Consider the following 11,292-nt stretch of genomic DNA (forward strand, 5'->3'; position numbering starts at 1 on the left):
AGGAACTTTGCCACAATTTTGTGCTTGAAATGAAGATGACATTTTTAATTGATTTGTTGCATTGATTTTCATATCACCAGTCACTGAGGCAAGTGCTGGTAAACTCTGCACACTAAGATATGTATAACAAGCCTACATATGCTCACTTTAATACTTTTAATAATCTATTTGTTACTCCTTTCCAATCTAGAGTGACGTAGATAGAAAGATTACAAGCTTATCCATCAAAAAATGTACTGTTTCTCACCCCCCACCCCAATCTTGTACTCTACTGATTTAGCAATATAGTTCCATATTCTCTGTGCTTTGTTCATTTGCTGCTCCACAGCGACTAAATAAGTTAGCGAGTATACTAACATCCCTAGCTTTTTCAGCTTCCCTGTAGCTAATTTAATAGCATTCATAGAGTATGTGTATCTGCCATGTTTTTTTCCCCATTACACAATATCTTACACTTATCCTTACTGAATTTCATTTGCCACTATTCTGCCCACTTGAATTTTTCTCCAAAAAAATTTTATTAATTTGTTGTAATTATGTAGCTTTCATTCTTTAAAACCCAAATGAACTGATTATTCACGCTGAAGTGCTAATCATATATGGAAATATTTTTCAAAGTGATTTAGGAGCAGTGCATAAATACCACAGAATATAAAAGACAGGAGTTCTGCAGACAGTTAATCAGTGGCAAGAAATGTTAGTTCAAATCCATTAAGACCCTTTGTGCCTCCCTCTCAAAAAAAAAAGTAAATGAAGCAAAAATTATATCTTTTATATTGTGGCGCTAAAAGTTCATTGTGTCATAAGGAATAATGCTGTAACCAACTGCACCTCACAGTCTCCTCAACAGTTTATAATTTTGAAGAAATTTAAAACTCAAAGGAGTTCACTGTAAAAAATTTAAGAGCCAAGGTCCCTTACCAGGGCACTGGTCAACCGTATGACTGATGTATATCGCACATAGAGTTGCTGGGAATATCAGGTAATTCTAAGATTTAGAGTGGAAGTTGCGGGGGGGGGGGGGGGTGCGGTGGAGGAGGACACAATACATGGTAAATAAATTTGTGGGCACACACTTCATTATAGCTGCTAATAGTTGCCTTTGTTGGGGAGTGAAGGACTACAGAGGAGGATGTACTACCATTGGAATGGGAGATAAGTTCTTTTTTTTAAAAAGAATTATTATTCTCTCCCATTTCAGTAAGACTGCCTGTGGAAGACAAACCTCATCTGGTTGTCCTGTAAGTGCAGCTGTACCCATTCACCCATCAATCGATGCTCACAGAGCATTTTATGAGAGAGAGCTGGTCAGAGATACTGTAAATTAGGAAATGGTGTACAATAGCAATTGTTTTTGCTACTGTCTAAATGCTTTACTGCAGATTAATGTCTTCAGCATGTATTTTTCATCACTGTAACTGTGTGTGCCTAATATGTACATTTTTTTTGTTTCCCTTGTGAAATCTGTGAACTACTACTCAGCAGATGCCTAATTATTTCTGACCTGCCCTTGTATGTTTTCATGTTGCTTCAATATTCTTAATTTTAAGACTAGCACACTGAACTTCATGATCATGTACAATTCTGTAGGTGCTAGGTCCTGCAAAACCTACGACCTTACACTGATCTCAATAGTTCCACTTTGACCAGTGGGAATGCCATGTCTTCACTGAAGGGTGAATTCTTGTATGGTGATGCCTGATGAATTAATGCATGTTTAAGTTTTTGCATTATAATGTGGTGCATGTTCTCAGACTCCAGATGATCCAGGTTCATCTGTGGAGAGAGAAAGGATGTGCATTACACCACCATCTCTGGTACAGTTAACATGTCTTTTGTGAACATTTTATTATAAGATAATACATCAACATTGATACTATCAGACTTCACTGTTATTAGATTTCTGAGTATACATTACATTCTTGAAGACCTATCAAAGTTGACAAAATGCTTACCAGAGTCAATAGTGGAGCCTCTAACCAGTTCTAGTCACTTTTTCCACTGATCTGAGTAGAACTACTTCCTCTTCCTCCGTGCCTGCAGCTGCTGGTGTTTTCTGACTTAGTTGTTGAGTGCAGTCTTTTTTTAATTAGTAGTTTTCATGTTAATCAGCCTCTTTATTACTTGCTATTAGTCTTTCTATTCATAGAGATCACATTCAATTGTCAGGTACTATCCTTCTACATTTCTTTCTTAGGGTAGAGTCCAGTCCAAAATATTGCTATCCTCTGGCCATGACTGTGTCACAGTTAGTCTCCTACTGTATGAAGTGATTTTTCTTCTTTTTCTGTGACATTGATGCTGTTTTCTGATTAGCTGCAGCAGAGTAATTCCTGCCTGTTAACATATAGGGATCAGATGCTTCTTCATTTGGATGCTAAACTCTGGTTAATGTGACTTTGTACTGATTGGGTGTCTTGACTTCATGCCAGTAAATTAAGTTTGATGCATATTAGAATTTGCTGTGTTCCCACCAGAACAATAAATCACCAATTACTATACAACTGTCGAAAGTATCTTAATGCTTGCAGGTTGGGAAATCAGTCCAAATAGCTTTAGAGTGTGATTCAAAGTGTGTTGAAGAAGCTTAGAGATGAGCACGACCTCTCATTACAAACTTTCAAAAGAAACATTTGCCCTTCTCAAATCAAGCCAAAATGTAACTTTCATTTTATTTTGAACTTATCCTATATTTCACTAAGAATGCAGATACAAGTGCCCTTGAATATGTTTAACCTTTATTCTGTTCCTCTATTGTTTCAGGTGAAATTACAGCAGAAGAACTGCAACAGCGTTTAGATGGTGCTAAGGAACAATTAACACAGAACGGCCGGGGCAACAGTGAACGTGAACAAAGTAGTGAGAACCAAGGCAAGTTTTAAGTCTGTGGGTTGAAATTATAATTGTGACCCTGACAACTGTTTTCTCTATAGCAGTGCAAGAAGGTAATGCTAGAGTGTTGCAGCATATTTACACTTTTAGTTTGTAAGCTTATTATCACTGATGAAGACATGGCCCTGACTTTTTTGATGGGGTTGTGAGGATTTGTTACCAGGAAAATCAGTAACTGCAAAGGGACTTCTGTCAAAAAGTAGTGAAGGATTTACAACTCACTTTTCTTTCCTCAAGCACGAGGTAACCTGCAATTTCTGGTAGTGAAGAAATGGAGAAGAAAATAAGTCCCTTATCATTCCATGCCAGACTTTCTCCTCTTCCACCTTTTCTATATAATAATCCTTCAGTCTTTATTTACTGCTTCAGGATATACAAAATGCCATTCTCGAAGCACTAAAATGTCAACTTTGGGCCTGTTGGACCACCTTTGGTTGTTGAGATTTCAGATGAAGTAGGTTAGGAGGAGGCTTATGTGGAGCATAGACCAGTTCAGTCGAATGGCCTGTTCTTGTGTTGCAAATTTTCACGTAATTCTATGTAGCGTTCTGGTTCACCTTTACCAAATGTTAGTCTTAATATTTGGGCACAATGCAAGGGGGGGTAATTTGCCCTTAGGATTAGGCAGATAATTCTAGCAGACATCAGTGCCACCAGAGAAACCTTGCACATAAGGAGCATGAGTCCATTGTAGGACATGGGCATTTAACTCAATTTTACACTGATCTTTCTCAAGTCCTCTGCTGATTGCAAGATTTGGTGGACTGGTGGGTTGGCAATGCTTGGGTCATTGACTTTCACTTCTCTCTTAGAAGGGCAGTTTATAGGATTTATCTGCTCAAATCCCAGTTTATAATGAGGATTGGGGAGTTGGTCACACTTGCATGGGAACTGAATGTGGTTTGCCATTTGCACCCGTGTCCTGCAGCGATTTATCAATACCACTGGGGTTTGGTTTTGTCAGGAAAATAAATTGTATTCTGAACCTAACAAAACTCTTTCTCCATTCTGCACCCTACACACACTGCAAGAATACATCATAGGATGTTATGGTTGGAGGAAGCCACATATATGAGCACAAATATGAAAATACATTTTGAAGTTGCAGGTAGACAGTGCGGAACATGGTCTCTTACTCCTGTATCGTTTAAAGGTCCAGGACCTGTGCCACAGCAGCAGTTCATTTTTCCCAAGCTGAAGGTTTTTTGCTCCTCACATTAGATCTCTCAAAACCTAAGTTTGGGACTTATTCAGGTTTTCTATAAGAGTAGATTAAATTTGGACAGATTGTTATTTAATTTGGCATGTCTGGACTTCTGTGTTTTTCCAGTAGTCTTAAGGTGGTGTCACCAGTTAGCACCAAGTGGCAAACTTCCTGAACATATTATACCAGGCTGTCCTTTCAGGACAGAAATGTACAAAAGAACAGCTGTGCTGTTTAGGTGTTATGGCAGCACCATTATTGACCAATGTTTTGCTCCCTTGGTGGCCATTGGGAAAGCAAGTAAAGCTGCACAAAGAAACAAACTGAGCATTAACATACAAGAAGCTAACGCACAGCTCTGAATATTACATTCAGCAAAGAGTGTGCCCCAGCAGAGCTGTGGTCATATGCTCTGCTGATTAGTACTGACCTATATTACATTGGCTGCATCAAAACAAGCTAAGTGCTTTCACAGTTAGATCAGGAACAAAGCTTTAAATACTGTGGCAACATGCAGTGGTCCGTTCATGATTGCGTGATGTTCACAATTGTTATATGAAATGCTTGGGGCAAAACATGATACTACGTCTCCTGGTTCCGTTTGGGTTGCATGTATTGTTTCATGACATTTGTTTTTGAATCCTTGGGAGGATTACTCATTAGTATTTGGAAATAATGCCCAGTTAATTCCTAATTGAGACCTTAATTTAGCTCTTCATGGATTAAGTAATCATCTTTTGAACTTCCTCAAATGTGTGTGTTATGATTTCTTGCATGAAACCTGCACTGTCGTTAGATTTGCCTTACAGAATTTGTGAACTGCAAGCCCCTATTGTAGATTATCTGTATTTGATTTGGTATTCCAACAGGACAGTCCTAGGGACTCACCTGGAATTTTTGCTTTTTATTTCTTCCCAGTTTAATTTGGGTTAAGAACCGACCTATAGTTTTATCTACAATGTAAAAGTCAGAACTTAAAACTCTGTTCTATCCGTGCACACAGCAAAAGAGAGAGCTGCAAATGCTGGGAATTTGAAATAAAAATTGAAAATGCTGGATATGAAAAGCCAAGCATATCTTCTCTTATGCTGACAGGCCTGCTGTGCTATTTGTGTTAAGTGGTTGGTTAGTTTCAGTTTAGTTTCAGGTCAAAATGAACTGGTGCAGTGGCATAAGTCCTGAAGCTTTGTACTATGAAGGAGTAGAATATCTCGTGTGGCACCATCAATCTGCAATATCATAATGAGTATGTGGTTTCATAACCTGTCAAGCTAGGCTATACTCTTATGTGTGTGAAGGATGCATATCATTTGAATGATGAAGGAGACCCTACGGGGTAGGTAATCTAATTTATTAGGCAGTCATAATCTTACCAAAAGGATTAGCAAATTTTTGTCTCAATTTGATTGGAAATCATTAACGTGATGCATTTTGTTTCCCTGTATAGGCTCTGACATACCAGGAGAAAGTTCCAATAGTGATTCCCTTCTTGAATGGCTTAACACATTTAGGCGTACAGGAAATGCTACCCGCAGTGGACAGAGTGGGAACCAGACATGGAGAGCTGTTAGTCGGACAAACCCCAACAGTGGCGAGTTCCGCTTCAGCCTAGAAATCAACATTAATCATGAGCACGAAGCTGCTGGTAGTCAGTCTTTGGACGCATCTACATTGGAAAGTAACGCTAACAGGAACATAGAAAATGCTCAGCCACAAAGTTTGTTGACTCCTGTTGCTAGCCGTACCAGAAGTCAAACTCGTGCCCAAGTCCAACTGGCTAGTGAACCGGCAAACTCTGAAAGTAATTTAGGAGGCACAGTGAGGTTTGAGGAAGTAGAAGCCATGGAAGTTGCTCCGCCTTTAGCCCAAAGGAGTATCAGAAGTGGAACTATTGAAAGAGCCACTGGTAGGCAGAGGCCTCGAAGGCAAAGCACTAATAGACAAGCGGCTTTAAGTGTAGCTGGTGAACGACGAGTTGGTAGACGAAGAGCAGAACGGCATAGTTTTAGAACAATACGTGAAGAGGAGCAGCAAGGTCAGAGAGAACCTGCAGAGTTACAAAGGGACAGCATTCAAACCACCGTGAGAGAGAGTGATGTGCATGGGCAAATGGAACAACGCAGATCTTCCAGGAATTTACAAAACAGACGAAGTCGATCACCCTTGCGTAGAGAAAGTGTCACTGTAAATTCTTCGGGCCGACCTCTATCCCAGCGGGAGGATTATTTAGAGCAGAGACTGAACGCTAGAAGGCAACGGACAGTGGACCAATCCACTATGACTACCGAGGAAATGCAGGCTGTCAGTAGCAGTCCTTCTGTGCAGTCATCAGCTGGTGGAGGGCTTGGACAAGAACCTGTAGATGAAGGAGACGTAAACCATTCCAGTGGATCCTCAGTAGCTGTTCGAAGGCACCCAACTATTATGTTGGATCTTCAGGTTAGAAGGATACGTCCTGGAGAAAACAGAGATCGTGACAGTATTGCTAATAGGACTCGATCACGTGTTCGAACGGCGGAAAATACAGTGACCTTTGAAAGTGACAGCGGTGGTTTCCGCCGTACCATCTCACGATCTGAACGTGCAGGTATTAGGACTTATGTTAGCACTATCCGTATACCTCTGCGCAGGATATCTGAGACTGGGCTTGGTGAGCCATCATCCATAGCCTTGAGGTCAATACTTCGTCAGATTATGACAGGATTTGGTGAGCTGAGCTCTCTAATGGAGAATGATTCTGATTCTGAACTTAACCAAAGAGTTCAGCAGAACCCATCTGATAGTTTTGATTCAATTAGCTTGCAGAGCAGTCCAAACAGCAATCTCTCTAATCCAAGTAATGAATCAGCTGACTCATTAACAGGAGGCCGATCAGCAAGGGAGCAAACAGATGAAAGCATGCAGAACGAAAACCTTGACCATGCTGCTGAAAGCAGAGACACCAGACAAAGTCGAGACACAAATAGTTTAGTAGAAAATGGTACCCTGCCAATACTACGGCTTGCTCACTTCTTTTTGCTGAATGATGACGATGAGGAGGAGCGCCAGAGGGGTCTGACCAAAGAACAAATTGACAATCTTTTGACCCGGAACTATGGAAACATCAGTGCAGAGAATGAAGTCAGTAAAACCTGTAGTGTATGTATTAACGAGTATGCAGTTGGAAACAAGCTTAGAAGGCTACCTTGTGCACATGAATTTCATATTCATTGTATTGACCGCTGGCTTTCTGAAAACTCCACCTGTCCTATTTGTCGACAGCCTATCTTGGGGTCTAGTAATTGATTGCAGAGGGATTTGTACACAAGCTTCTTGTCCATTTGAAAACTTTAAAGCACTAAAAATCCTGAGTTATAGGAATTCATAAAACAAATGTTATAGATTCTATTATAGAACCATGAAATACATTCTTATTGCTTCTTGCTGAAGCTTTATTTTTTCAGACATTTTTCGTTGAGCTGAGCACTTTGTCATTGGAATGATTGGAACTGAAGGAAGTGAGCCAAGCTGAAGTATATCATTGTACATGATTAATCATATCTAATACATTTGTTTTGTAGATGCAATTATGATTTATGGTGTGCTTTTTTGTTACAGGATAACAGTGCAGATTAACATAAGGCAATTGAAATTCAGTCTGACTAATAGTAAAAATCATCTGGTGAGCAGAATTAAATTGCAGTTATTCTTTGTCTATGATACATATATATATAAAAAAATTTACACACTGAAAATGAGTGGGTTTTCTGCAAATAAAAAGAAACACGCAAACATTTGCAAGGGAATGGACTGATTTTTCTGCCAAAGTATAACAAAACTTGCTGATTACCATAAACTTTACTGTAAATTTGGAAGCAATAATCCTAATGGCCAATCATTTGATGTACTTTTGGGTAATATATGTGCCTATGAATGCAATGAGATTTTGTTCTACGCTGAATTCTTTTCTCTTTCTTCACCCCCCCCACCCCGCCACCCACAAAAAAGTTTTCACTTTATGCAGTATTGTAATTTATTAACATAGTTATGCAAACATCGTAACAGAAACTGGCTGCACCTCAGAAATGGACGGGGCTATTGTCATCTTGTGGATTTGGCAGAGCAGTGTGTTTTAAAAATTTATCTTCACACCTGGAAAGAAAAGCTCTCCCTGCTGGCAGATATTTTTTTGAAGCAAAAAGCACAGAGCAAGAATACCCTAATTGTTAAGTAGCTGGGAAAACTACACCCTATACCATTAAAAAAAAATTAGAGTACCAGAGATTTGGGTTCCCGAACAATGTGATACTTTGGAAGGATGGTTAGCCTTCTGGAGTTATTTGTCCAATGACTTCTGGAGTCAGAGGTTGTTGTCATTTGTATAAATGTTGTGGTACATTATATTGTGTAACAGCAGCTTATTATTAATAATGCTTTCCCATTTGTCCCTTGGCCAGACTGGCCACCTCTATCAGTAAAGTGGAGTAGAAAGCCCAGCGACATTTTCACAGACTCCTTCAGTACTGCTTCTTGGTTTAGCCACTAAAGGGTGCCAGATTACCAGGGTCAATTTTTTTAACTTGTTGAAATCAGCGTTAATGGGACAGTAATGTTCTCAAAATGGAGTTGGTAGACTTGCCCTTCCTTGAACACTGACTATCGACCCGCTGCCACTTTCACAGGGGCTTACTGCTGGGTGGTTGAAGCACCTGCTCGCTTTAAGCAGTAGGCCCTTTTAATATGCAAATTGGGGCTCTATAACAAACATCGGACCCCCTAATGCCATTTTAAGGTAGAACTGGTCTGACCATGCGCCTTGCACTCTCCAACCAGTTTCACTAGCGATAGAGATGAAGAGGCCCAGAAAAGGTAAGTTTCAAATTATTTTTTTGGGACCAAGAGGAGCAGGAACTCCGGGCCCCACAAAAATAATCTGGTCCGCTGCTGGATCGGGCCCCCCGCGATCGCTACTCCTCTACTAGACCTACCTTGCTGCTGGCCCAGTGAGCCAGCTGCATTCGGATGCCCACTTGGCGCCCGCAAATTGCCAATTCCATTTAAATGATGCTCGGGCCTCGGTTCTGGTGTCTTCACCCCCAGAACAGGCAGCCTGCCATTGTGGTCTGCCGAGTGGCTGCTCAAAATTTAAAACCGACCCCACTCTCTGATGGCAACACCAGTTTTCCCTCCCAATAACTAATCCAAGATCAATGAGGCACCAAATGGAGAATCTAAAACTTAAACATTTAAGAACTGGGTCATTCTGGAGCGTCTGTGAAGGTATTAGCTCTGGTCAATAAGCATTTTTTCCTACCTCTGTTAATCCATGAATGTTGTTACAGGTTAAACTTTTGATTTGTTTGAATAATATTTTATTTTGCCACCTTCATATCAGCAGTATATTTTATGTAAACATTTAAAAAGCCACAAACCAATTTTTTGCGAAGTGCTGGACATTAAGAATTATTAGTACAATGATATAGCCCCTCAGGATGAGATTCACATAGCTAAAATAGGTGTGGTCTCTGAACCTGGAGTGCACATTTTTTTTATTATTTCACCTGTATATGAATTTTGGATAACACTTGCCATTTATGATATAATAATGTGTAGTTTGACAACAATTGCCTTATGAAGTAAATTTAATTGTTTTAAAATATGTTTCTACATAATTAAAAGTAACACTTTAATATACTGAATATTAGTTTGTGTCTTAATTTCCTTTGAGTGTAAATCCACAATGCAGAATGTGATCAAATACAGAAAATATCTCCTTTAGAGGTCAGCCTTTTAAATCCAATTATACTTCATTCAAAGTGCAGAGAGTTGAAAGAACACAGAAAAAGGAGAAATGACATAATGAAGCAAATTTCATGAATGACTTCCTCTCGTTAACCAACTGCTCTTTCATACAGTGACATGGTAACAGCTATGTTTGTGTGTGCAAATACTGACGTACTATCTTAATGCTGCTTTGTTAGCTGTTAAACTTTGTAACTTTGCACTGTAATTCTTTAATCTGCTCAGTTATTTCAAAAATGGCTATATATTCAGCTTAAAAGAAAATGAGTAAGAAGTTGTCCTTGCAGAAACCACCCTGTTTATATTGCAGGTCAATTTCTTAAGCAATTGGATGCCTTTTACAACAATCGTACATGTATGTGATTTAATGTCTCGTTTTGCCTGTGCCAGCACTTCCCCAGTAGCTGAGGAAAGTATTGGCAGCCATTGTAAACAAAACTAGCCAGTGCAGTGGGAGTCATTCAGCTGCTCAGCTTCCTGGCAACTATATCTTCATGCATCTAGCATGATGTTGCTTGGCATTTAGGTTTGAAGGAGAGCTTAAAACCATCTCCTTTGGTGGTGCATGCCACCTCCAGCGGCTGTGCCAATACATTTATATTGGGATCTCGACATTGATTGGAAATCTAGCTGATTTTGATTCCTTTCCTAGCCTAGGGACACAGAGAGCGATTGTGTCCCAGTGCAACTGTAGGTGAGATCAGGTAACTCACCATGGATCGGGGTCAAACCTGGGACCTTCTTGGTCTCTGTGGTTCAATATTAAACTACTTTAATGCATTTGCCCATTATCAGGAAAGCTATTTTTTCATTCATAGTTTCTTTTTCCTAATTGTCAGTCATTAATGTGTGTGTATGTATATATGTAGAATTTTGAGTATGGAAGTTTATATGCACTTTTATGTATAAACATTGCAAATTGTATTAAAAATATGATCCATGTATACATAATCTATCTAAATGGGTATCTGATTCATGAAATTGTAAGTATATTTACTATTGATGATAATAAAGCATATTTTCCATTGTTGCCCTCAAGTTTGAATTTGCATTATCATACATAAGAATCATAGAATGGCTTCCTCCTGTGCTGTAACCATTCGGCCCATCTATGTAAGAGCAATCCAGTTAGTCCCATTCCCCCACTCTTGCCCCATAGCCCTGCAAATTTTTTCCCTTCAGCTATTTATCCAATTCCCTTTTGAAAGCCACGATTGAATCTGCTTCCACCAATCTTTCAGGCAGAGCATTCCCCATCGTAACTACTCGCTGCGTAACAAAGCTTTTCCTCATGTCGCCTTTGGTTCTTCTGCCAATCACCTTAAATCTGTGTCGTCTGGTTCTCGACCCTTCCGCCAATGGGAACAGTTTCTCTTCATTTACTTTATCTAAACCCTTCATGATTTTGAGCACTT

The 11,292-nt window shown here is 39.6% G+C and overlaps 1 protein-coding gene across 4 annotated transcripts in view; it reads left to right on the forward strand.

Moving 5' to 3' along the window:
* Window positions 1-9,774, forward strand: part of rnf6 (ring finger protein (C3H2C3 type) 6) — a 45,221-nt gene extending 35,447 nt beyond the window's left edge. For all 4 annotated transcript variants that reach the window (XM_067986022.1, XM_067986021.1, XM_067986024.1 and 1 more), the window contains 2 exons: window positions 2,764-2,871; window positions 5,544-9,774. In XM_067986022.1, coding sequence (XP_067842123.1) covers window positions 2,764-2,871; window positions 5,544-7,381 — 1,946 coding nt within the window. In that variant the 3' untranslated portion in view covers window positions 7,382-9,774. The remainder of the gene's footprint in view (window positions 1-2,763; window positions 2,872-5,543) is intronic.
* Window positions 9,775-11,292: the final 1,518 nt, after the last annotated feature.

Source organism: Heptranchias perlo, chromosome 6 (assembly GCF_035084215.1).
Source record: "Heptranchias perlo isolate sHepPer1 chromosome 6, sHepPer1.hap1, whole genome shotgun sequence".
NCBI classification, from domain to species: Eukaryota; Metazoa; Chordata; class Chondrichthyes; order Hexanchiformes; family Hexanchidae; genus Heptranchias; species Heptranchias perlo.